The sequence below is a fragment of the Gadus macrocephalus genome, chromosome 16, assembly GCF_031168955.1.
Source record: "Gadus macrocephalus chromosome 16, ASM3116895v1".
NCBI classification, from domain to species: domain Eukaryota; kingdom Metazoa; phylum Chordata; class Actinopteri; order Gadiformes; family Gadidae; genus Gadus; species Gadus macrocephalus.
This window is the reverse complement of record NC_082397.1, coordinates 24,078,080-24,105,097: the sequence shown is the minus strand read 5'-3', so window position 1 is coordinate 24,105,097 and position 27,018 is coordinate 24,078,080. Positions and strand designations below refer to the sequence as shown.

Genomic DNA, 27,018 nt, shown 5'->3' with positions numbered 1-27,018 from the left:
CGCCACTGCAAAGGATTTCGGGTCAAATTAGTGGCCGAGTGCCCTCCTTACTAGTGTTCCCTAAATAATATTTTGTTTTCCTTCTATAGCTTTTAGGGAATGACAGAAAAAGGGAGGCAATTTCAACCCAGCCTACTAGACCTCTATGTCAAGCAACTTGAGATATGATCAACAAACCACTGCCTTACCTCATAGATCCTCAATGATCTGTAGAGGCAGGATATCACATGATATAATAGGATATTACAATACTCATCTTACCGCAAATCCTTCGACTGAGCATTACAGACCAGCCAGTTCATTTGTTTCTTTTATTCAGCCGAATCCAAATAAAAGGCACATAACATCGCTATAATGCATACATAATTATTCTCAACAGATTTACATAAAAAAAACGAATGTAGGAATGTTTACCTTTCTGCTAATCAGAAAGTATACTCTTCATATATACAAAAAAATGACCTTTGTTAGTGTCCTAATACAAAAAGATTTATAAAAGGTAATATGTTTCTTAGTGCGTGTCGACATAGCTAACACAATTTTTAACTAAATGGTAAAAAGATCTACAATCATTTGCCTTCACAATATCTGCCAAATTCATCATGAAAATAGTTAAAATACCGTACAAATTATATTTTGGTTGACGAAAGGCTTTGTTTACAGTTACATAAAATGACACTTATGGTTGAATGTCAACAATATATTCACAGTAACTGTTGAGATGAAAATACAGCTTTCCATCACACCAGTATTTTAAATTTGATAATCATTTGAAAAGGCAAAACGTGGACTTTCAACTAAAATAATTTAGTTTCCCTTTACACAACTCCACCACAGTACATGTTGGAGTGAGATGTGGATACTTATTGTAAAGGCACAGCTTTATCACCTGGGACACCAAGGTACAGTGTAGTGCCTGAAAACTAGCTAGGGTCACATCTAGAATGAAAACACAACTCTTTCACCAATATAACTAATGGTCCTTAAATTAATGATTCCCTTAAGCAAGCACAGCGTTGTTTGCGTTCTACGTTATATGGGACAAGTCTGTCCAGACATGGACACTGAAGGTTTTGAACAGCAGGAAGTGAGCCACAGGGTCACATGCTCCGCATCCATTCTGATACCAGCTGACATTCTCACATTCAGGAACATTCCAACATTCACGTATGCCATCAGTGGAATAGGCATTAACAGATAAAATTGCCAGTTTATGCAATATTTCACCCACTTTGTGTATTTGGCTTAATATTCACATACCCACCATCAAATCAATTCAAAAGAGCACATCTCACAACCCTGTTTGGTACGAAGCAGTCCATTATCACCTCCTATTCACTTGCATTGAGCCTTCAAATATTGTCTGAATGTGTACTTTATTGTTTTAGTTGAACTTAATAAGTGCATAGACCATTATGTCCAAGTGGTTGCACTGGGATGTCGCCTGGCTTCATAAAGGAAGGGCGGCAGAGCTGTGGGTAGGAACATTCAACTCTATGAACGCCAGTTATGTCCTTAGGTCCAAGTCTCATGTCTTTAACTTGAGACTGTGCTCATTCATTAATTGGGTGATAAATTAAGGAATTTATTGGGTATTTTATTTTAGATTGTTTGCTTTTTGCTTGATTGATTAATCCTTGCAGGCTGTTGTAATATTCAATACAAAAACTTTTTCACTTTCAATTCTCCACTGATTGCCAGTCTCAGAGCAGGCCAGTCTCACGAGCAGGCCAGTCTCACGAGCAGGCCAGTCTCACGAGCAGGCCAGTCTCACGAGCAGGCCAGTCTCAGAGCACGCCAGTCTCAGAGCACGCCAGTCTCAGAGCACGCCAGTCTCAGAGCAGGTCATGCTTCGAGCAGTCTCAGAGCAGGCCAGTCTCAGAGCAGGTCATGCTCCGTGTAGTCTCATAGCAGGCCATGCTCATAGCAGTCAAGTCTAAGAGCAGGCCAGTCTCAGAGCAGGCCATGCTCAGAGCAGTCTCAGAGCAGGCCAGTTCAAGTCAAGTCTCTAGTTCAAATTCTGGCAGCTCAATGCTCTGCTCTACCTATGTCCAGCCAGTAATGTGGAAGTAAAAGTGGGTGAAGTATTGGCTTAAGGGACCTTTGTCCTTCTTTATCATGTTTCCATAACCCAGTGAAAAAATATAATGACCAGATTGACGTAGTGGCTACAAAAACTGAGAAACAAAGACAAAGTAAACAAATGCTTTATCTGAGGAATTTAGGAGTCGAGATGTCTGAGTGAGGTATTTCCTCTGGGTTTCATAAATAAGAATAAAAAATACCAGTATACTTCCTGAGCTAGGAGCTACAGCGATGGCATCTTATACCTGTGATATGAGATCCACAAGGGTAAACTTAAAAATCACTCATAAGACTCCTCAGGCCCTTCTCTGGGGGCCTGTTTGCAGTGCGGCCTCTGGGCCGGTGCCGTCTACATAAAGGAGGTAATAATACTGCCATCTGGATGGAATTGACTGTTCACAAGTCATATCTAGCTTTACTTTATCATAGCTAATCATTCTGAAAACACCAAACAAGGTAAAACGTTGTGTTCAGGACCCTTTCCATGACGCCCACGTCTACAATGCATTATCAACATACCTGTGGTTTATAGCATTGTATAATCATAGTAATAAGCACTCGTACATATTAACAGTTCATTTTCATCCCAACACATTATAAAGCATTTGATAACTTATAAGGTCAAGACAAGTCTCAAAATGTTAATAATTGAAGTCATCTGAATGTTTTTGCATGATCATGGTGTTTTATAATTCTCGTAGTTGTAATACATTAAAAACAATGTATAATGCAATCACTTATTATGCATTATAATGTTGAACTCTTTGAGGGGTCTCTCAAAGAGGTTCATGACGTCGTTAAGATTTTTCAGTTTAGCCAAGTTTATCCATGTTATGTTATTTTGTTCTACTGAACTAGCCGTGGGTATCATAAGCTAACATAGCGTTCACTTGCTAACTTGCCATTAAAGTAGTAACCACCCATACAGCTTTAGCTAATGCAGTGTGGCTAATTCAATGATGGAGAAGAAGTGTGCCGCTTTTATCCATGATCAAATGTATACAAAACACAACCGTGTCATGGTGTGGAAGGTTGTTGTAAAGTTAAAACTACACATTAGCTAGGTGACTGGGTTGTAATGGGATCCTCACTCGCTGGAAAACTCTGGGATACGGCAAGTACACAATCCTATTAAATATAGAACCTGGGTCTAGTTGACTTTAGATACTTTCATGTGTTTTTGGGGGGAAACATTATGTGAAAGTCCATCATTTAGTTGTTCATCATCAAAAGTCTTACCAAATAAATCCATATTTCACCGCTCTGTGTTGTTCTTGCCAAGATTTAATCAAATGATTTTGTATTTACTTAAGCACCCAATGCCCACTTAGAGTAACTAATAATCAAAAGATAATTGATTATAACAGTGATTATAATTCACAATGCAATGGATTGCAATGGATTCCAACCACCAGAATTATTTTTACCCTCACTCTTTGATCCTTGCAGCAAAAGAATGCCAGTGAGTGACCAGCAGTCATGAAGTATTACGATACGTGACTACAATGTTTTATAAAGCATTATCAATATTCATGAATTCATGAAACTTAGAACTAGTGCTATAAGAAGATCATAAAGATGTTTATAATGCATTAGAGACACGGGCGTCATTGAATGTGATAACCTACGTCCCTTTTCATCTAGTCGTGTTGAAAATACATACAAAATATTGAATACTGATCATCTAAAACATTGAAATAAAACATCTGTACAAAATAATAACATTTAAATCAACACTAGCTACACAATTGTTTTCGGATTTTCAACGCTAAAGTCGCATGGGGACACTCTGATTCGTACCTTATGCCCGGGACAAAGTAGGGTGGCTAACAAATCAAAAAGGCAAAAGAACTAAAGCAAACGGTTTTCCGTTCGACAGCGTCTTGTCCCAGACATCACCTGAAACAGGAACCCAACGTTACCAAGGAGGGCAGGAAGGCAGCACCTGGGAGAGGAAGGACATGTTGTCCATGGGCCTCATGGCCATGTTCAGCGGGCCCGAGAGGTTCATGGCCAGTGGGTGGGCCAGGTTCATGTGGGCAGCGGCTGGGAGGCTGACGGCCGCCAGGCTGATGGGCCCCGTGATGGTGACCCCGGGGTGCTGCAGGTGGCCTCCCGGGGAGCTCTTGCTGATGTTCATCTGTGCAGCGATAGTGACTGGGTAGCTGCTGTTACTGCTGCGGTTCATCGTTGACGGGTTGGTGACCGGTGTCACAGGGGTCGAGTTGTGCACAATGTTGGGATCTGTTGTTAAATACATTAAAAAAAAACACAATGCAGAAGTGTTGGAGACTGAAGCAGCTCTTTCGGTTTTATGTTGAATTTCTCATGAGGCGAAGCCCACATGCAGCTGTCTATTGTGGAGGCTTAATGCATCAATGCAAAGAACAAAAACACCACTTTAGATGTTAGTAGAGGAAAAACACCTACCTTGAGTTCGAGAGATGTCAATTAGGACTTGGAACGAGTTATTTAAAATCTCTCCTACAGTCAACTCACCTGAGGGGTAAATTCAAAGAGCAGGATCAAAAGATTAACCATCTAACAGTGACTTATTAACCTACTGTTTGAGGCCAGTGACAGATTAGGATCTATGCAGGGCCATGTGTCAACATCAATGCTATCAACCCTATATTAAGGTTAATATCTGGTTAATCAATTGATCCTGCTTCCTTGAAATTAACCCTTAGCACTACATAATAGCACAGCTATGAACAAAAACAGCATATATGATGACTAACTTAAGACACCAGCCCTGGTTGTTTGAGCTGTATAATTCTGTTAACATTTTGCCACAATAGTCCCATCAATGTAATGCCTTTGGGGTCACTGCTAAAGACTACAGCATTACCTTTCTGTGGCACTGTGTTGTTCCACTGCCAGTCAGTTACGCCTAGTTCAAAATAGACACATGGGTTAGAGAGCAGCATCAGTGCCCTTAACCGGGTGCCACTTTCAACAGTAAGGGCGGAGGGCATTCCCTCTGATGTTCACATTCTTCATTTCTATTTGACGGGGCTTCCTTCTCAGCAAGATATCTGGCATTGACTGTCACACCACTTCATCCTCTAGTAGTAGCATGGCTGGTATATCTAGAACAAAGACTCCTGCACAACAATGCACCATCCATACCATGTTAAAAGAGACAAACAGAAGTGAGAGGACAGACTCCAACCATCGTAACTGTCTCTACTCAACATCCGCCACCAACAGAATCTGGCTCAATACTTGATCTGCAGAAGAGCCTTTAGAGGGAGTTCTATAAACCCTAGCAGTGTAGAACTCTGGTCTCTGGAATCAGGACACATCAGTATGGAGTTAGAGAAGGTTTGTGTGAATAACCAAACAAGTTCTTTTTTAAATTTCTCCTCATATAGAAGACAGTGCTGGTGTGTTGCCGGTGCACCGCGCTCGACGTTAAACTGAAGCCGGGAGAGACTGTTACCACTGAACCTATCCCCCAGTCTGGTGTTGTCCTTTCAATTATTTATTATTATAACCCAATGATCACCAAGGACAAAAAAACGAAACTCAGCGCAAGAACAATGTACAACCACAGCAAAACAATATCCACAATGTACAAAGCACAGGCCTTCTCCTGTAACTCTATAGACCGTAGGGATCTCCTTATTTTATCCCCCTGCAGGAACGTGAACTGAGGAGGTTTTGTGGTCCGTTTCCACTAGGGATGGGCAAAATGATTATTTTCCGGGAACTAGTTCTTTCAGTTCAGTTCACTATAACGATTCGTTCATTTGATTCGTTCGTTTTGATTCGTTCGTTACGTCAGATTACATCTTAAAAAAAATAAAAAAAAATTTTTTTATAATTTTTTTAATTGGTCGTGGGTCCGGATAGGACCGTCAAGACCGCAGTCCGCCGTTTGGAGATGCCTGCTATATAGTATGTCGAACGTCCCACCAATATTTATACCACTTGCTTACTCTCTATATTTCATTCATGGTTTTACATTGATAATTTTATTTTACTTTACATTTAATTCTTCATTGTTCAGGCATTACAGAACTTGCATGGTCATAAATAAAAAATACGAACTGCAGTTTAATTTCTTTGTTTGTTCTTAAATTGACGTAGAATGGAGCAAAGACTCCTGGGATTGGGAAATGCGTTTATCCAATAAACAGATGGAGGTCAAGTCTATTTTCGAAAAAATGTAGGGATATGAGTCGAATGGTATGACCCAAGATACGTCAGACAGAGAAAGCGCGCATATTCAACGGTACCGCCTTGTCATTGGTTTACCCAGGTGCCATTCCAACACCATTTCTACCTCTCGTTGGCTGAATCTTTGAGAAAGTTGTAGACTCAATCAATGGAAGTCGCGGGGAGACGGAGCTCTGTTCGTTTGTATATTTTATTTACGTGACCATATGTTTGGTTTATGTTAAAAAAAAAGAATCAAAGAACCAGTTCTTCTTGTTTTGGGGAACCAGTTCTTGTCGTTCACGTTCGGGATTCGTTCGTTGTACCGAATCAGTCGCGACCGACACATCCCTAGTTTCCACTTCTCAGCATGTCTAGGAAGGTCTGCAGCAGTCGTTTCTCTTTCCTTTGGTCTATCTTAGACCTTCGCTAACAGACACTTGCATTCCTTCCAGGGCATAGCAATGCATTGCTCTGCAAAGACACACACACCATGTCAATGCTATTGGGTTGAGCTGTGCTAGGTAGCTCATTCTAGACCAAACATAAAACACATCACCTCCTCCACTACTATTGTGCAGCACCGAATATCTCCCATCTCAGGATGGGCCGGCCAGCCCTACTCAGCCTGCCTCCAACATCCTCAGCGAGGAACAGTCGTCCTATGGAGAGGAACATCCCTCTCCCCTGAAACAAGATCCCATGGCCAACAAAACCAGGTACTGGACCGGTAAACGAAGGCTTGGCAGACTTTCTGGTCCCCGTCCCGGGACCTTCTACCCCCCCTCCCGGGACATCCAACCCCCCGTCCCGGGACCTCCTAGTCCCCGTCCCAGGACGTCCTAGTCACCGTCCCATGGTCACTCAGCAGTGACCATGGTGACTATGACAAAGATACCCCATTCTCATTGGTTAAGGCTAGCGCCGTCGATTGGCGACTGCGGTGCAATACATTTTTTACCACTTTTTTGCAAAACAAAGAAAACATACCGGACACAAAACAGGCCATTGTTGTCTTTGGAACGGAAGGGGGGCTGTTCAGTTGACCACCACTAGTTGCTATCCAATCTTACACTGGACCTTGTGTGTGTAAGAGGTGAAGGGGTCTGAACACTTTGGAAAGCCACTGCATACAGTGGTTCACCCACATGGATTCAGCAATGGCGTTAGAGGATCGTAGGGGTTAGAGGATCATGGTTACGAAACCATGAAAATAATTACTTGCTTGATTGATGCTAGGGTTAGCAACCATACCCATATCAGTCTTGATTGTCGCATGTGAAGTAATATCTTAAGAAACTAAAGCAATGTATCTGATAGGGGGGTAGCAGGTCAGGGCATGTGCAGTAAGGGATAAAAGGCAATGGACAGGTGCACAATACGGTACGGCAGATAAACAAAAAGACAGCCATGTAATCATTATAAACCGTAATAGTCATTAGCAGCTGGTCCCTTTTCTACGTTATTATACACACAGCCAGTAACAATGAAGACCATCAATAACTTCTCTGAATCTGGCGCTGGTTATAATCCATGAGAACATAAAGTTAAAGACAGTTGGCAAATATCCAAGAGGAAACAACCTTACTACTGTGCTGGGATGGGAAGGCGAGCAGGAAAGGGAGCCGTTGTTAGTTTAACTCTGGGACATGAGGAACCATATGGACTGATGTGCTACACCAGGGTCTGTCCCTGACCTGCATCACTAACACCAGCTGAAGCACATCAAGTATGTTGAGCCGCTGATGGTGACCCCATCCTTATGTCCCTCTGGCTGAGGCCAGTGGGGGCTTAACCTAAACAACACCTAAGTAAATTACCGACTCCCTCTACACCCATCCGCCAACACTATAATAACCCTTTCACATGTGCACTGTAGGCCAGACATGCTCCGGATTATACCCGGAGGGGCTGCATGTGGAAATGCAAATGTACGAATCCTCCCCTCGGGCCTTTACCGGGAGTTTCTGTAGTGTTTACCGGGAGTTTCCCAAGAGTTACCCCAGTTTCCCCAAGGATTTTGTGTTTGCTGGCTCCCTGTCCTATAAAAGTTTTTGCCCTTGTTTATTATTTAGCCACAATTACATTAAAAAAATTGTGTCATACTCACTGCAAGCCCGAAACAATCTATACTAATTAGGAATCAAGCTCATGGATTGAATTGGGGACCACAAGTATAACCCATCCTTTGAAGACTCGCTGCCTATAGAATTGCAAATCGCCAGCAGGTGGCAGCATTTACCCTGCTGTCCAATCACAGGCATTATGGTACGAACACACCAAACGCGTAACCCGCGTAACACGCGCGTAACGCAGCTAAAATGTTGCTTGACCATTTTGTGTCAAAAATGGTCCTACGTACGCAGCTACGCGCCTGTGGCTGCGCTGGATTTAGGAGTCCGAGGAAGGAAACCCAAACGCCACCGTGTTTGGGTGCATGATAGAGCTTGGATCGGGTTAGATTAAATAATCTCAGATATAAATAACAATAATCGGGTTAAATAACTTCACATGGTGTGTCTGGTGTGTTTCCAGCATTCGTAGTGTTGATCAGCAGAGATATAGTCCGCCAAGACGTTGAGGTTGCTTAGCAACCAGAGACTCTGTCCATGCAAGTGAACGGAGCGTTCCCTCTTCGTCATAACTATCAAACCAAACATCATTCACATTCACAGAGCGAACATTATGAAAGTAAAATGCCCATTTCTCGCTAAAAATGTTTACATAAACGCATTTAATGGCGTAACTATGTTACTATTTCCACCCAGAATAAAGAAAGATGTTGGCCGTATGCTTCTGTGCAAGCGTCACTACTCTCTGCCAGTGACGTCGGGTCAAGCTCAACGCTGATTGGGCAACGCGGCTAATCGTCATGCGTATGAGCGTAAAAAGTTAAATTTTTTGAACTCTTCGCGTACGCGCGTATATATACGCAGCTCATACGCCGCTAACGCGGGTAAAATTTTGCTTTTGGTACGCGTTTGGTGTGTTCGTACCTTTAGTCCTTTGTCTAATCATTGAGTTACATGCTACACCATAGAGCAATTTAAAATAACTACACAGGGTTGGAATATCAAAATCAGATATCTGTGGTTGTAACTTGAGTCTTCTTCTCTAATGAAATTAGGTTTGGGAAGAAAGACCAACATAAGAATCCCTGGAAAGAAGGAGCCCGACTTTTCTTTGGCACCCAACTTGCTGGTTTACAACTTTTCACCAAGAAGTTGGGTCTAGATGTGTCACATGTCCAAATGAGCCTGGAGCGAGTACAGAGGAGTGTGCAGGGGATCCTACCTTTGTTAGTGCAGGCAGTGCTGCTGAAGCCTGCCTGGCCGTGGGTCTTCAGGTGGCTGGTGATGTAGGCCGCACTCAGCATCTTGCCACAGATGTTGCAGGTGACTTTGCCCTCATGTCTGATCATGTGGGAGCGCAGACGATCTTTGGTGGCAAAGGCTGAAGTACATGCCTATGGATGGTAGCAACACAGAGTTTGAGATCATTGAACAAATGATCCCAAACCATCCATTTAAAGATTGAAATAATACAATACAACTTGGAACCACAAGAAAATAGAAGAAAGCCAAAATGGACAGAAGAGTCACTGTATGAATCAGAACACATTTTGATCATAGGTACTGGGTGTGTTTTTAAGCAGAACTGCATATTTACATCATAGTTACTCGTCCCAACTAGTAGATGATAGAATATTATCTGTGATGTGTCACGTCGTTTTTCATTTATGGTCCAATTCTTGATTTCCATTTACCTCACAGAGGTCTGGTGTGATAGGTGTAAGCAGGAAAAATGTCTGCTAATAGCCAACTAGATATAATACATTTAGCTAAAGAAATAACGTGTTAGTAGCCATTTCTGCCACTCTACTGGATTGGATGATTAATAAATGGTGCACAACAATTCAGAGAACAAATTAAAAAAAAATTGGAGGACTGCAGGATCAATCTGGCTGGTTTAATAGTTTAAAAAGTAGGTAGAGATGGAGATCAAAATTTACAGTTGAAATGTAAATACTGTTATCCATGATTAGGAGGTTCAGAAACAAGAAAACCCTTCATAGTCTGTAGTGAATGGCAGTTCAGACTCACAGATCCACATGAGTGCAGTTGAATTTAAGTTATTAATATTGAATAAGTGATTGATCAGTTTTAATATACTACTGTATTGATGTAAAAGGTTTGGCCTATTGAATGACATACAGTGGATATCAGATTATTGCATACCATGTACAATAATCTAAATATTAACAATATTACAATTGTTAACGTTATGATTGTACTACTACATTGTAGAAAGACGTACATGAATGCAAAAACAAACAATGAAACACTAGAGGCAGGTGGGTGTTGATATGTGATAAGTTATTAAAGATACAGTACATGTGCTACGAAATAGGTCTGAAGCTGACTTTTGGGCCCAATTGGAAAATGTGGACCCCCACTTTATACCAGCCAGTGTCCAAGTCTGGATAAAGTCCTCCACCCGTTGGTGAAACCAAAAGCAAAGCACCCAGCATGCATTAAGGGGAAGGGGGCAACTTCACCGGTATACTTTTCTCAAATGCTGTAACACAATATTATGCCATGTCCTCCTTACATTCCAGGAGATTGCATTCCTTCCTGGTGGACTTTAGTATGGAATTGCTGTTAGATTGATGTATATAAACAGAATATATTTTGGAATAATAAAGTTATAAAAACAATTACATTTTGTGGTCTAGGCAATAATATGCAATGCAAAGGTAATTTAAGTCTAGTGTTGGAATGTTATTCCTGTTAAGTACTGTACTTGAGAACAATTTGGAGGTACTTTAAAAAAAAATAAAGAAGCATTTTATGCTTCTTGAAACTTTTACTCCACTACATTTTAGAGGGTCATATTGTAATTTATTATTGTATTTTTTATACTACATTTATTTGTTAAATAAGGTAACCAGTTATTTGCAGATTTTAACAAACTTATGACATAACATAACGGGTCATCAAGTAATTAAAAAGAGCTCCACTAAACGTACATATATATATGCATCCCTACTTATAATCTAGTGGTGGATTCTGAAATGGAACATTCTTAACTTTTTAGGGTATATTTGATTCTAATGTACCATTACATAACTGCAGGACTTTGCCATGTTACAGTTTTCCCCACTGTACTTGCTGCTTCTCCAGCGAGGCAGGTCCCTTCCTCTCTGGGCTCTGCCAGATGGGCACGGTGTCTCCCTCTTTAGTTACGGCGCACAGCTACATCATCACTAGTAGACTGGGTCGGACGCTCGCCTCCCCAGACTATACCAGGAAAGGTCAGACACCAAGCAGCCTCACACCCTGTTGGTTCACCAGGAGGCACAAATGTTCCCCTCCAGAGAGACCGTCTACACTGCACTACAACCGTTCTCCTCCAGAGGGGTCGTCTACACAGCACTACAACCGTTCTCCTCCAGAGAGACTGTCTACACAGCACTACAACCGTTCTCCTCCAGAGGGGCCGTCTACACAGCACTACAACCGTTCTTCTCCAGAGGGGCCGTCTACACAGCACTACATAGCTACATCTGCACTCCTCTTATAACGTTTTTCTTGTTATCAAGTATTAAAAGATCATCCAGATATCCCCATAGGCTATCGCATACTTGGTTGACTAGTTGAATCATACCACAGGGATCGCCTATGGCTGACCAGAAAATGTGGGTAAGATGAAAAGAAACGGAATCATAGGAATCACCGATGTCCATTGCCAGATCATGTTTGTTAATCAAACAGTTGATACATCTCTCTTTGTTCTATTTATATTCTTTTTTTTGGTACTTTTCCTAGAACACCAATGGAAATAATATTAACCTAAATCTTATATATTAGAGTATATAATCCGATCAGAGTTAAATGTTCAATCGTGACACTAAGACACTACACATTTTGAGTCCTACTCTTCGGAGTCCAAATGTTAAACATTGACATGCTGACAATGGTTATTTTGTGGATTTAAAGTTTGTTTCATTCCAGTAACCTCAGTTAAGGAACTCTGTTCAGATCTTAGGCATACCAATGCTCAAAGCCCAGAGGGCAAAACAGTTGGTCTCCCGTTTCTCCATGCCATTTTTGACGTCTCTTTCCAGGAGATTCAGGAGGTCAGCTATACTATACACTGGATCATGCCAGCCTGATACTTTAACACATGTTCCTGTTAAGCTTATGGTGGTGACATTAGAAGTCTGAAATAAATAACTACACTTTAAAGAAAACCTTCTTAATCTTACCGTTACTTGGCACTTAAAGGGCCTCTCTGATGAGTGGACATGTTTGACGTGACAGCTCAGGTGGTCGGGTCTGTGGAGGAGAGGGAGAAACATCATAAGGTGCCCCAAGAGCAGCTCTGGGATGAGGTGAGAAGGGATGATGATCATCATGAATGTGTGGCGATCATGTTAAGATCAGAACCTTGAAGGAAGATTTCCAACACCTTGTTGAATCCATGGCACAAATTCTTATGCTATTCTGGGAGCCAAGAGGAGGTCCTAGCCAAATTAGATAGGCTTTACGAGGTTAATGTAGCCAATTTATTGATGAATGATACAATTGAGACCTAATTTCTATGTGCCTTTTTACATCAGTTATTATGAGCGTAATGCCTTCTTCTATGTATGCGGTTTGGGTTTTCAGGACAGTCAGACTGTTTTCTAGCCTGGCTATTGGCAGACCAAGCGCAATCGTAGATTGCACATTGGTCTTGGGAGGCTGCTGTAATTTTCTTCAGCACAAGAGACGTGATCAACAGGCTTAGTTCAAATTACTCTGGACGCAATTGGCCGCTTGCCGTCAATTCCCTGTCGTCATTGTGTTAAACCAGCCAATAGCGCGCCAGACGGACGGAAAAGCCAGCTTGGTGATTGGCTCCCGCAAAAGCATATCGGAAGCAGAAAGAAATGCATTGCTCCTCTCCTCTCCCTGCTGCAGGGCGAATTCAAATCGCCGGCAAAACGGCTGGGGGTACCCAGTCTAACAGTTTTCCTCACTCCTCCTGAAATCCTTTACTGCCACCTGAACTGAGGTCAGACCGTGGCGGCCTCACTCAAATTCCCTGGTTGATCCTGCTGGATAGGCTGATTTATTCTCAAAGGTTTCGAGTTCACATGTGTTATAATGGGGTAAATAGCTGTTGTAGAAAAGTATAGTGCGGGTTTCAGATGAGTTGATCCAACTCACGCTTACCTTTACTAATTTCTTAAGTTTCATTCTTGAGAAACCAAACCAAGTGACCTGTGGTCTTCTGGTTGTTATGATTAAAATAAACGTTATCAAGCCAAAAAAAGAGAACGCTGCATTAATTATTGATATTGGTAACCTAATAGAAGAAAAACATAATATCTGCCTTAATCATCGGCAGACTTTCCTCCCTCTCTCTGTGTCTGTGTGTTTGTCTGTGTCTGTGTGTTTCTGTGTCTGTGTCTCATACACACCTTGAGAACCCCTTCCCACAGACAGAACAGATGTAGGGCTTGTGAACCGCCCCGTTGTGTGAGCGTACATGACAGGTCATACGGTCCTTTCTCTTAAACCTCTGCTGGCAGATGGGGCACTCGAACGGCTTCTCGTCAGAGTGCGACAGCTTGTGGCGGTTCAGGTGGTAGACGTCACGGAAAGCTTTCCCACACATGTCGCAGCCGTGGTTCTTCTTGACGGGCTTCGGGGGCTTCTTGGCGACGCCGTGCTGGTGCTGGTGCTGCATGGGGGCCACGGCGCCCGTCCCTGTGGAGGTGGTGGCGGTGGTCAGGATGCCAGCCACCGTGGAGATGTACGAGTGGCTACTGTTCTGTCGTGATACAGTGGAGATAAGAGGCACCATAGTAGGAGCTGTGGGGCTTTTCTTAGGCCTGGACACCATCTTAATACCGGTGTGGCAAGACTCATGCCGCCGCAAATGATAGCTGTCCCTAAAGGCCTTGTTGCAGTAGCCGCAGATAAAGGGTGTCTTTGTTTTGTGCTCTTTCTTGACGATGGCGATTTGAGCCAAACCTCCACCACCGATCCCATTAGCAACATTGTCCTTGAGGAGTTCTGTAGCACTGACCTGGGGCTTCTGTTCCATGAGGATAGGCAGAACTGGTTTCTGATCAGTAGGCTCAGAGTTGAGGAGGGGGAGAAGGCCGTTTCCAACAGCGTGATGCTGGTGGTGCAGAGCCTCGTTGGCCTGCTGGAGAGACAGACACGAGAGGTGTTAGCAGATGTTAATGGACTCATCACTCATTTAGGGTCCCACTGTAAGTCTGGCAATGTGTGCATTTGTCAAGGATGTGGCTTAACTGTTATCAGAGAGCTAGCAAAATGTCAGTTGGCGATATTTTACACTGCAAAAACCCAACAGTAAAGCGGCAAAGTGTACACTACACAGTATGCAAAACTTCAGTTTCGAGGGGTGGCACTAGTGTTGCCAACTCCAACACCCGCAAAAGAGCACGATGAGGGCACCAAAGCAAAGGGGGGGGGGAAGGATGAATTGTAACAGCAATCATTGTAAGCCGCATTCCAACGACTCAAGGAATTCCACAAAGGTAATAATAATAATAATTCATTTTATTTGTTGAGCACTCTTCATTCTAAGCAGAATCTCAGAGTGCTAAAGGACAAAAGGACAGTTTAAGAAAATGTATACATTTTTTAAAAAGTAGGAAATGCCTGCATGAATAAAAAGGTTTTTAGGCCAGTCTTAAAACAGTCTAGTGTCTGTGTTGCCCTTAAGTGGTCCGGGAGGCTGTTCCACAGTCGAGGGGCTGCAGCGTGACAAAGATAACCGACACACTGACCATTCTGCCAATTAATGGATCATTTGGAGCCACGGTACAGTTTGCCAGGTCCGAAATACGGGTCCAAATACAGTTACGAAACTGCCAACCCTAAACTATAGGACTAAACTCTTTTTGCTTTTTATTTTTACTATTACTATTATTATTTTTGTTTTTGTTATTCATTCTTGAATGGCTTTATTGTTGTAATTGGCCAAATTTGTTGTTTTTGTTTTGTCTACATATTCGAAATAAACATGAAAGAAAGAAAGAGGGTGAGGGAACACATTTCATATAGGCTAAAAGACGTGCAGTCGGTTAGCTTTACAACTGACATTTGGAGCTCTGGCGTGTGCCTAAGGTATTCGCTCAATTGAACTGCACAATGGTTGGACTTCACATTAGCTTTTCAAATTGCAGTGTTGCAAGCAATGTCTCTGTGCTCCTTGGACCAGTGTGGATAGCGAGAGGCTGTTGCGCAGCATCCAACATTGTTGATGCGAGTAGGAACAGGGTAGGAGAGAGCGCTGAAATGCTCATCTTCTTGAAGAAGAAGCTGCCCTTGCTCTTGAAATTGTGAGCACTACCAAGTTGCTACTGCAATGTTTAGCCTATTTGTTTTAACTTATTTTTATTTTTAACTGTGTGTAGCTGCTGCACATATTGTTTTACACTAATTGCAATTCGTTATTTTATAAAAAAAAAAATGTTTTTAACTGCACCTCTTGCTGTTTTATACTGTTATTCTTTTATTTAGTTTTGAGTTTCTCTTTTTCAGTTATGACAAACAAACTAGATAATAGAAGTTCTAGGGCCTTCATTCTATGTTTTTTATTAAGTAATATTTTACAAAGGGTTTACCCGAGCTAGGCCATACAGCAATCTTATAGGGTTAGTAGAATATTTTTTTTTTTCCGGAATCGGTATCTGGAAGGGAAAGATGGTATCCAAACATCTCAAGTCACTGAGTCATCTAGTGTTGTACCACATGGGGAACTGCGCAATTGTGACTTGATTCTGTTGTGCTGAGACTCCTCTTTTCACTGAGCCACAGACATGGGAAGCACAAGCATAATTTAAATGAAGTTAAGAATGTCCTTAAAATATGTGCAGAATAGCTCCTTCCTTAGCATCACTTTTCATAACACAGTGTAGTTTTTATCCATGAACTGACCTTTCACTCATGCTTTCACCATCCTCCATTGCCTTTGGACAGCTGTAACATCACATGTACCGTTTGTCAAGAGCTCTCTGTACCAATTCACCAATGTGCCAACCTGCTCCTCACCAAGGGTAACAGCATCTTCTCGCCGTGCATCATGAGAAACACTGAAAAAGCCCTGATGACCTCTGATGTCTTTTCTCTGTAACATTCATCTGCAGACGTATAGCAATCTCTTGTCCTGCTGAGCACAAAGGTGCACTACATTTTCCCCTTTTCCCATACCGTAACCAGGCAAACTCTTGCAGCCCACTGGATTCAAAGGGGTGATATCAGGAAAAGTCAGGGGCCTGACTATCAGCGGCCGACTGCTTAAAAACTGTACTTTGTTCTTGTGTGCCATTTTCACATTTACTTTCCAGCTCTCTATATCACAGAACAAAGTTCCCATGTTATGCAAAGCATCCAGGGTTGTTCCAGTGGCCAAGGTTACATCCCCAAATGTGTTGAATGATTATTCCCCAGGCGCTTACCTCATTAGTTATGAAAGGTTTTGAACGAATCGTGAAGAGGAGATCTCTGGCCATGACACAGAGCCATATTGACCCACTCAAATTCGTGCATCAAGCAAGGAAGAGAGGATGCCACAGCAACATTGCTGGATTTGGTTGTTAGTAGGGATGGGCATTCGATTAAGTTGTCTTAGTCGATCGTCGGGAGAATTAACGATCAATTAATCGTTAATATTTTACATTTAAAAAAAATATATAGCGTGTTTTCCTCATTGGGATCTTTATTATTAGATGAACAACTCAGTTAAACCAGATCCGTTCAATAGTTATGCGCTACTCTGCTCTAAGCAACGGAGCATGCAGCTCGAAGCCGGTGCTCATAAACATAACTAAAAATAAACACAACCCCTAGTTTCTTCCCAAAATAATAACAATAATAATATCAAAAAAACAATCATGTTATAACTTAACCAACCAGTCGACGAATTTTTGCTCAGAAAGATGAGCATGTTGACATGCTCTGGGGTCAGACGCGACCGCAGCCTGGTGACCGTCAGTCCAGCCGCCGAAAACACCCGCTCTGAGGGGACCGACGTTGCCGTGATGCACAAATACCTCCGTGCTAACTTGGCAAGGCGGGGGAACAACTTTCCACAATCCAGGGGCTCAGAAAGTTCTTTATTTCTGCTTCGATGCTAACCTCGCCTTGAGTGGTAGGCCTATAGTGCTCCCCAAGAAGTCATTTTTTAAATCATAATGGTCCCACACCAGACTTCGCCGTGGCCTCGTCCGCTTCATATCAGGCCGTATAGAATGCAACATGTTTAATAGCCTAACTTTCAAATAGATGGGCAAAAACATGAACGTCTGATTCGCAATAACGAGGCAAAGTGTTACGAGTAGCGTAAGTGTGTGTGTGTGTGTGTGTGTGTGTGTGTGTGTGTGTGTGTGTGTGTGTGTGTGTGTGTCGTCAGCGTGTGAGTGGACGAGCGAGGAGAGCGAGCGGTAACGTGGGTGTGTGTGTCCAGTGAAGAAACAAACGAGTCCAGTAGAATAAAGTACCCAGCCTGTCAATAATCGGTGGCCACTTCATTCCGTTCCGACTGCGAGACAGATTTGTGGCATTGAGTGTCGCGATTTCGGTTATGATACGCATATTGTTACACCCCTAAAATGCATGTACACACATCAAATCAAATCGAATTGGGTTTCTCATAGTCGGATTAAGAACCCTATATTATTTGATTGATAGTTGCATTAAGCGTGCATGACTAAATTCTAGGGGTGTAACGGATCACAAAACTCAAGGTTCGGATCATGTCACGTCACGGGTCGGATCATTTTCGGATCAACAACAAAATAGATAACAAGACAAATGTGACTTAAAATAAAATCTTCAAATGTGTAAAAACAAAATAAAAATAAAAATTAGGTAATAATCCTGCTCCCTTTAAGCATAGTAAATATTGAAAAAAATTGCTTCAGTGTTTCCCCCAGTAAATGTCTTAGTCAAGGTGGTCAATGAGCGGGGGGGGTCTCCGTTTCAATTCAATTGTAGTATTACCGATGCATTATTGATCTTTATTTTTTACACCTGATGGAAGTATGTTTTCTTTCCCTATGAGATTTCTACTTTGTTAATGCATAATAATTAAAAAAATATTATTAAAAAATGTAATAAAATAAAAAATATATATATTTTCTTTTAATAAAAAGGGAACATTGGTAATCAAGGCAGGGGCGGGGCCCTATTGTTGTTAAGGCGGCCGCTGTGTTGTTAAGGCGGCCGCCTTAACAACACAGTGTTGGGGGAAACACTGTGCTTGTGTCCACATAAAATTTAATCGTATGCATTTATAGATAATAAATAAAATAAAATAAAAAACGTTGTCCAAAGGAAGCACAGCAGACCTGGATTTACAACTTTCAATTCAGGATGTCTGCATTGCCTGGGGAGAGTATGGTAGCGAAATACAGTTTCTGTCTGGTTTTATTTGGCATTTTGTAAATCCATTGATTTCTGCTGTAAGACTCATTGCTCGTTGACCGGAAACAGAAAGGGCGGCTGGTTGTAGTCTTTTCGCTCGGTTCTAGCCCTACTGTTGATACGGAGAACCGAGCGAAAAGACTACAACCAAACATAAACAGCCAATTTCCGCTTCCGGTTTCCGTTTCAATGGGATTTACGAAACGCCAAATAAAAGACAAGAGAAACTATTTTGCTACGATACTTGATTAGGAACATCAACGAACAGCACTAACCACTCGGCGAGTGGTTAGTGCGAGTTGCACATTTCTGAAAACAAACGTTTAGGCTTGTTTTAAGAACAGGTTTGTGACTGCCCAAAGCCAGTCATTCTGAAGCAATTCGAAATGAGCCAAATACCTGAGACAGGACCAATGGTCAACATTTCGGTGTGTCAACCACTATATTTCATCCCAGACAAACCAGAAACGGGGCTCAATGTGCTAAATACCGGAATTGTCCTTTGAAAATGCCCTGGTCACGTGAACATACAACATTTTTTTGTTTTTTATCAGCTGATCCGCAGATCGCTTGCGTCCCGAACCGTGAGGGTTGATCCGGACGGATCACGGGTAACCCGTGAACCATTGCAGCACTACTAAATTCAATCAAAATGGTCTGGACTTATAGGATATATGTAAGGGATACATTATATTATACATTATCCCGCCTATTACAAGCTACTTGCCAAAACGAAACAATATCTTCACACTGTGTGTCTTTTTACAATTACCATTCGTAGTGTTGATCAGCAGAGAAATAGTCTGCCAAAGACGTTGATGTCGCTTAGCAACCGGACACGCTGGGGTTGATAAGTTACAGGGATATGGAAGAATTTTATTCAGATTGAGAGTATATATGATAACTTTTTATTCTGATTGAGCTGTTCTCCACTTCTAATTGGATCAGAAGTGTCCATAAACGCGGCAATGTGGCGGAGCTTTTGCGTGTGTGTGTGCATGAACGTCCTTAAGCTCTGGCGTCAAAGGAAATCAATGAGAGCAACTGAAAACTATGCCGGTAAGAAACTAAAACTGTGATTCTGGTTACGATGTGTTGAATTTTCAGCGGTTGACCAGACGGCTTCAATGAAACCAACTGAAAGTAGCAGAAAGGACGGAGTAGTTGCTTCCGGCGTTACATAAAACGGTGATATTGACGACCCCCTTGATAAGAGTTTTTAAGAAAAAAATTGAAAATAAAGGGCAATTTTATAAATCAGCGACCAACCCCAGCCGATAGTATCGACTATCGGCAATCGCTAGGGGGCGCAATCGGACGATGGAAGCTTGTAGACGATCGCCCAACCTTAGTTCACACTACGCTTCGATTTCACAAAAGGCTGAATTAAAAGTTTTTCTGTCAAAATATATTTTCTTTCTTCCGACATGTTTATAATATTCATTCATTCATTCATTGCGCCGTGGCCGAATTATATTCTCTGATATTATGAATCTTAAAGACTGCGTCGGGTTCTCAGACTCTCTGGTACTTTCCCAAAAAGACTCGTAGTGCGTCCCGAACCGTGAGGGTTGATCCGGACGGATCACGGGTAACCCGTGAACCGTTGCAGCACTACTAAATTAAATCGAATTGGTCTGGACTTATAGGATGTAAGGGATACATTATATTATACATTATCCCGCCTATTACAAGCTACTTGCCAAAACGAAACAATATCTTCACACTGTGTGACTTTTTACAATTACCATTCGTAGTGTTGATCAGCAGAGAAATAGTCCGCCAAAGACGTTGACGTCGCTTAGCAACCGGACACGCTGGGGTTGATAAGTTACAGGGATATGGAAGAATTTTATTCAGATTGAGCGTATATATGATAACTTTTTATTCTGATTGAGCTGTTCTCCACTTCTAATTGGATCATAAGTGTCCATAAACACGGCTACGTGGCGGAGCTTTTGCATGTGTGTGTGTGTGTGCATGAACGTCCTTAAGCTCTGGCGTCAAAGGAAATCAATGAGAGCAACTGAAAACTATGCCGGTAAGAAACTAAAACTGTGATTCTGGTTACGATGTGTTGAATTTTCAGCGGTTGACCAGGCGGCTTCAATGAAACCAACTGAAAGTAGCAGAAAGGAGTAGTTGCTTCCGGCGTTACATAAAACGGTGATATTGACGACCCCCTTGATAAAAAAAAAAAAATTAAAAATTAAAAAATAAAGGGCAATTTTATAAATCAGCGACCAACCCCCGCCGATAGTATCGACTATCGGCGATCGCTAGGGGGCGCAATCGGACGATGGAAGCTTGTAGACGATCGCCCAACCTTAGTTCACACTACGCTTCGATTTCACAAAAGGCTGAATTAAAAGTTTTTCTGTCAAAATATATTTTCTTTCTTCCGACATGTTTATAATATTCATTCATTCATTGTGCCGTGGCCGAATTATATTCTCCGATATGATATGAATCTTAAAGACTGCGTCGGGTTCTCAGACTCTCTGGTACTTTCCCAAAAAGACTCGTAGTGGGGGTTATTTCTCCCATGGTGGGGAATGAATTGGGGGAAAGGAACTTTGGCTTTGACTCTCTGAAGTCCAGAATGAACCGCGACATGGAGGAGAAAGCGATTATTGCCGTATGAGGGCCTGCTCCGCAGCCGGAGTTGCTGCTCCGCGGCCGGAGGAGCTGCTCTGGTGGGATTTCGCATACGGCGACAATCCCTTTCTCCTCCGTGTCGCTGTTTAATCTGGGCTTCAGAGAGTCTGAGAAATTACATGGACCCGAAGTGAACCGACAGCTGTCTACTGAAAACATCTTTCTCGAATGCCGCCTGAGTTTGTTGTTGCTGCTGATCTCAAGAGGTCAGCCGGTGGCTCTATTACTACTAGTTGAAATGGGTACAGCGCCACCTATCGTACCGGTGACCGTATGCCATGCTTCGGCCAATGAATTGATTTTCTCACCGCCATGTATAATTGGAAAATTGCAGTTGTCAAACTGAGGAGCATAGTCGAACTATGGCTTTAATCTGATTAAGCTGTGCATGTAAACGTACTGACTGTCAAGACAAAAGAGATGCTTATCAACTTTCGTGAAACCCTCCTGTCACTGCACCGACTTTTATCAATGGTTTAGTTGTGGAGACAGTAAGCAAGTATAGATACTTGGGCACCAACCTGGATGATAAAATTACTTTGGTTGCAAACACTAAGTCTGGCTATTGCCAGACAAGATCAATCGTAGATTGCACGTTGGTCTTGGGAAGCTGCTGTCATTCTCTTCAGCACAAGAGGCGTAATCAACGGGCCTAGTTCAAATGACTCTGTACATGATTGGCTGCTTGCCGTCGCTTCCCTGTAGTCTTTGTCTTAAACCAGCCAATAGCGCCAAGGGGAAAAGCCCGCAAAAACGTATTGGAAGCAGAAAGAAATGTATTGCTCTTCTCCAGACCCTTGTGCAGGGCGAACTCAAATCGCCAGCAGAATGGACGGGGCTACCCAGTCTAGCCAACACTGTCTCCATCTGCAAAAAGGCCAATCAGAGACTGCTTTTCTTCAGGGGTTGCTTTTCTTCAGAGTTTATAAATGTTGACAGATCACTTTTGAAAATCTTTTATTAAATCTTTTATTGAGTCAATTTTAACTTTTGCAATGATTTGTTGGTTAGGCAACTTCAGCATGGTTAACACAAATTGACTGGGAAATATTAATCTTTCAACAATTGTATGTTGAAATTGTCTCTTAATTTCTTTTATCGCAATTTCTACAGTCTAGACAGAACGTCTCACCTGGGAGAGTTTGTCGACGGCGGGGCCGTTAAAACAGTCGGAAGGGGGGAGGGGGTGATATCAATAACGCAAGACATTGCGGGATGCTCGAGGAGGTGGGTAATATTTAAAAATAAATAAAGTGTAGTCTAAAGACATAACGTCTCATCTGGGAGAGTGTGTTGAGGGCGGGGCTGATATCTTGGGCCCCGTCCACACAAAGCCGATTTCATGGCGAAACCGCAAAAGGTCTTGTACGGTTCGACCTTCCGTCCACACGAAGCCGGCGAATCCGCTGACCGAAACCGTAAACTTCTGAAACCACCCTCGGAGGTGGTTTCAAATCTACCCGGTTTCGTTTTGGATTCGCGTGGACGCCTGAAACCGACTGAAACCGTAAACCATGACGTCATCGCCCCACCCCTCGACCCTCTAGCCAATGACTTTTAAGCCCGTGGAGTCTCAGAACTCACAACAATAAAGATGATGGCGGACTACACACTTGTAATCGTTCTGCAGCAGATCATGTCCCTTGTTGGGTTGCTAAGCCATTATTTATTCAGGATCCGCGACCGAAATGAGAGAAAAAGAATGACGGACTCTAATTATTATTTATTTTTCTTCTGGATTTCTGTAGCAGAAGCAGCGCCCCTTATGGGCCTGGAATGTGTACTACAGCATTTCTACAGATCTACCAGGTTTCGCTTGACTCCGTCTTTCCGGAGATATTCCGAAACCGGATAGATCGAAACCGTAACGGTTTCGCCCGTTTCGGCTTTGTGTGGACGGGGCCTCAATCTTGCCGTTGTCTTGCAACGTCTGCGTCCCGCTTGCGTGTGTCTGTGTGCGTGCGTTGTGTGTCTGCGCGTGCGCGTGCGGTGTGTTTGCATGCGGTGTGTGCGTGCGTACAGCTGCTGGCTGCTTAGCACATGTGCACTTCACCAAGGGCCTCTACGAATAGTCAAATCTCCTAACCTTTATGCCTCCTTTCCTTAACCTTTGTGGAAAACTTCATCGGGTCAAGCAGAGATGAAAAGGTGCTTCCTTTCGAACATCGGAAAAGACAGCGCTGTGTAAAATGAATTCGACTCACTTTTCCTAACCAACATCATTGCGCAACGGGGAGTATTGCTGACATCTAGTGTCTCTACGCAGGAACTAAAGTTTTCCGAATTTGGTACAACAAGCGCTCTTTTGCTCCGTATTGATTTCAGTCAGGTTGTCGCCAACAGTGAGAATCACTCAATCACACTGAAGTTTTGCTTATTAATCTTAGTGCAACACAGATTATCCTATTGTAAAATAGAATAAATATGATCAACTGGTCAACAATCAAGTGTTTAGAGTGTATATCTTTGGATAATCCATGGCGAATGGCTGTTTGTGAATGAGAGGGATGATGATGGAGTGGTCGGGTTTTGGAGACGCAACATCACTCCAACGAAACTCTTGCGATACAACGGCACACCTTCATGTTATCATAAGCAACCCATATTCACGTCCTGCAGTCCAGGTAAGTGCCGGCGTAGACTTCCAGCACTGTACCATGGGATCCAATTAAAGCTATACTGTACGATGTGAGAGAGCTAGCATGATTTGAAATTAGCTTCTCTTCGGAGTTCCGTTTAACTCCTCCCCCACCCTTCAGGACTCCCTGCCCCAACCCCTCGACACAGAGCCGTGCACGAGCGCTAATGCTGCTTACGGCTTACTTCAACGGCAACCATTGCGTCACTTTTCAGGCCATTCAACTCCCTCAGCTGTCGCCGAAAAGCGAATCCAATATTTATTCTTGTTTTTCCTCGAGCATTCTCCAACTTTTTTTTTGTTGCTGCCTTTTCATTTTCTGTCTTTCCTTTTCTTGCCTTTTTAAAAGGATGAACCGGGGCAAGTAACGGTGGCAGTGGTAACTTCTGTTTTTTTTCTTCCATCGTGTTAACGTTGTAGGCTCACTAGGTCTAGTCCACTGTCATGAACTACTATGATAACAACGCTTTCTTTGCCCTCCGTGAACGCGCTCAGGCCGGCTCAGGCTCGTACACAGAGGGGAGAGAACGCGCAGGCTTGTGATTGGTTCTTTAGATTCGGGTACAATGTCTCCGATTGGTAAGCATTTTAACAGGTTTATAGCAGATACAGAATTCGTTTTTTTTTCGCTTCTTTTTCATTGCCCATAAGTTATTTATTGCTGTCTGGATGTATAAACCAATTTCAACAACATATTAAAAAGTGCATATCACTGAAAATCGTACAATATGCCTTTAAGGGCAGTGATTAATAACATCTGCTTTTAAGCTGCATGTAATTTAGACATCAGAAGTGTTGTGAAATTATTTATATAACAATTACGAAACTGTCTAACGTGGTTATTCCTAATACTTGTTGCATCTCTAGTGAACAATAGTTATGATTAAAATGACGGGCCCCTGTAATCTGCACATGATAAGGTTGATCAGCTGATGGTCAGTGATCAGGTGTTTAGTATGTATATCAGGAGCTCAGAGGTAAACATCTTAGACTGGAGGGTTTACAGAAAATAAACATCAAAGCCATATTTACCACAAGTTACACAGGACTTTTTAGTCAGACCTCTCCTACTTTTAGCTCTTGTTTTGCTACCAGGCAGTGGATGAATACATTGATGGACTCCCTTCATGAAGCCCTTGGCCCCTTCAGCTATAGATCTTTCTTTGCCAGGTCTGACCATGACAGGACACATGTTGAGTCTAGGGTCTACACTTGAACAAAATGAATTAGGTTTTCATTTCCAGCTCTCTTTACACCTCCATGGGTCACATTCTGGGAAAATATAATACTGGGAAAAGTTTGGAATGGGAGTGAAGGTCCCATTCCAACAATCCCCTTTGAACAAGCACTGGTAAACATCGAAGTTATTTCAAAATACACCTTTAACAGTTAGACACAGGCTGTAACGTTTACAGGAATGGACGTTAATGTGGCCAAAGACTAACCAGGTAGAGGTCTGCTAGTCGTGTTAGCACACAGACCTCTCAGACCAGAGACTAACCTGGTAAAGGTCTATCGTGTTAGCATGCACGGACCAGAGATTAACCAGGTAGAGGTCTACTAGTCGTGTTAGCATTCACGGACCACAGATTAACCAGGTAAAGTTCTGCTAGTCGTGTTAGCATGCACAGAACTCTCGGACCTCTCGCGCGCGTGAACAGATCCCACGCCAGCCTCGCGAGAGCCGGCGGGTTTAGATCCCACCGATGAAAGGACGATCATCTAAAATCAAAGTATAGCTATGAACGCATCGTCCAAAAGTCGACCGTAGACGGACATAAGATGAAGCTCTCCGAACATAAGCAGACCAGACATCGAGCTAGCCCCCCGTCCGTCGGACGAAGAGGTTACCACCTTTGTTTTGCTCGGATAGTTTCACTTTATTTCTCTGCGTACGGTTTTAAAGAAGACCACAACATTTTCAAAACGTTCGTAACGTGTTACCGATGCGCGATGCTACTCACTTGGAATAAGAACGTACTCCAGCTCGGTTCCATAATTGCATCTACTAAAATCTGCAGGAATTACAACAAAGCGACTAAACACGGCAGCTGCAACTTCCGGTCAGCTACGACTTCCGGTCAGCTCCGCTCGCTCTGGGATAACGGCCGTATATATATATATATATATTTATATTTATATTTATATATTATTAATATGTTTTGTCCAAGCGATACGATACATAAAACGAGCGATATATTTATAAATAAGTGTGTGTGTGTGTGTGTGTGTGTGTGTGTGTGTGTGTGTGTGTGTGTGTGTGTGTGTGTGTGTGTGTGTGTGTGTGTGTGTGTGTGTGTGTGCTTGTGTGTTTTGTTCAGACTGGTCGGAGTGAATAGAAAGTTATAAAAGTATTTTACTGAGGATTAGTACAGGTAAATCCGGCAGTAATCAGTAGATGACAGTCTACCTGCAGTCTATGGTACAGAGACACAATGAGCATGAGGCTATTAAAGGGAGGTATTCACAGCCCTCTTCTTGCGGGTCATTGGGGCCATCACTACACGACATGTGGAACATGTTTGCCTCTTGGAGCCCTAATGTCCGTCAGGGTAGATGTCTCTGGACAATGACATTTTCAGGGAACTTCAATCCTTTTCTTGTAAATAAACACAGGCGCATATCATGTACAATCTGGTTAACATGATCTTTGGACATGTCTGATCTTAGATTTCAAGGCCAAGAACTGGAACCTGGCCTGCTCCAGGTTCCAGAGAGTCTGAGAAATGACAGACAACCAAAGTGAACCGACAGCTGTCTAATGAAAACATATTTTTTCACTAGACAGCAATGTAAAGCGCAAACATACGGGGGAATCAAACGACCCAAGAAGATTACCTCACAAGAAAAATAGCCTACGAGATCGGATGCTCTCCCAAGATGGAGAGCATCGCGAGGAGCTAGAGAGAGGACTCGGGCTGAAGAGACGCCGACCTCACAGCATGTGTTCTACTAGACAGCTAAGAACCATATGGCTCCTCTTGTAATCAGAATCATAGTACTAAAAATAGTATTATTAAT

At 42.6% G+C, this 27,018-nt stretch overlaps 2 protein-coding genes across 7 annotated transcripts in view; one reads left to right on the top strand and one right to left on the bottom strand.

Moving 5' to 3' along the window:
* The window catches only part of zgc:123278 (uncharacterized protein LOC641569 homolog), a 169,742-nt gene that overhangs the window by 31,308 nt on the left and 111,416 nt on the right, over positions 1-27,018 (top strand). The gene's annotated exons all lie outside the window — the stretch shown is intronic.
* On the bottom strand, positions 298-26,107 carry LOC132474711 (vascular endothelial zinc finger 1-like). Of its 6 annotated transcripts, none has more exons than XM_060075562.1 (8): positions 25,962-26,107; positions 14,329-14,451; positions 13,718-14,070; positions 12,518-12,587; positions 9,544-9,715; positions 4,937-4,978; positions 4,516-4,584; positions 298-4,329 (listed from the first exon to the last, which is right to left on the bottom strand). In XM_060075562.1, the coding sequence occupies exons 1-8, from the start codon at positions 25,992-25,994 to the stop codon at positions 4,004-4,006; spliced, it is 1,188 nt and encodes a 395-aa protein (XP_059931545.1). In that variant the 5' UTR covers positions 25,995-26,107; the 3' UTR covers positions 298-4,003. The 6 variants fall into 6 exon arrangements, with proteins under 6 accessions (XP_059931545.1, XP_059931544.1, XP_059931540.1 ...); XM_060075561.1 differs by having other exon boundaries at positions 13,718-14,065; XM_060075557.1 differs by having other exon boundaries at positions 13,718-14,451.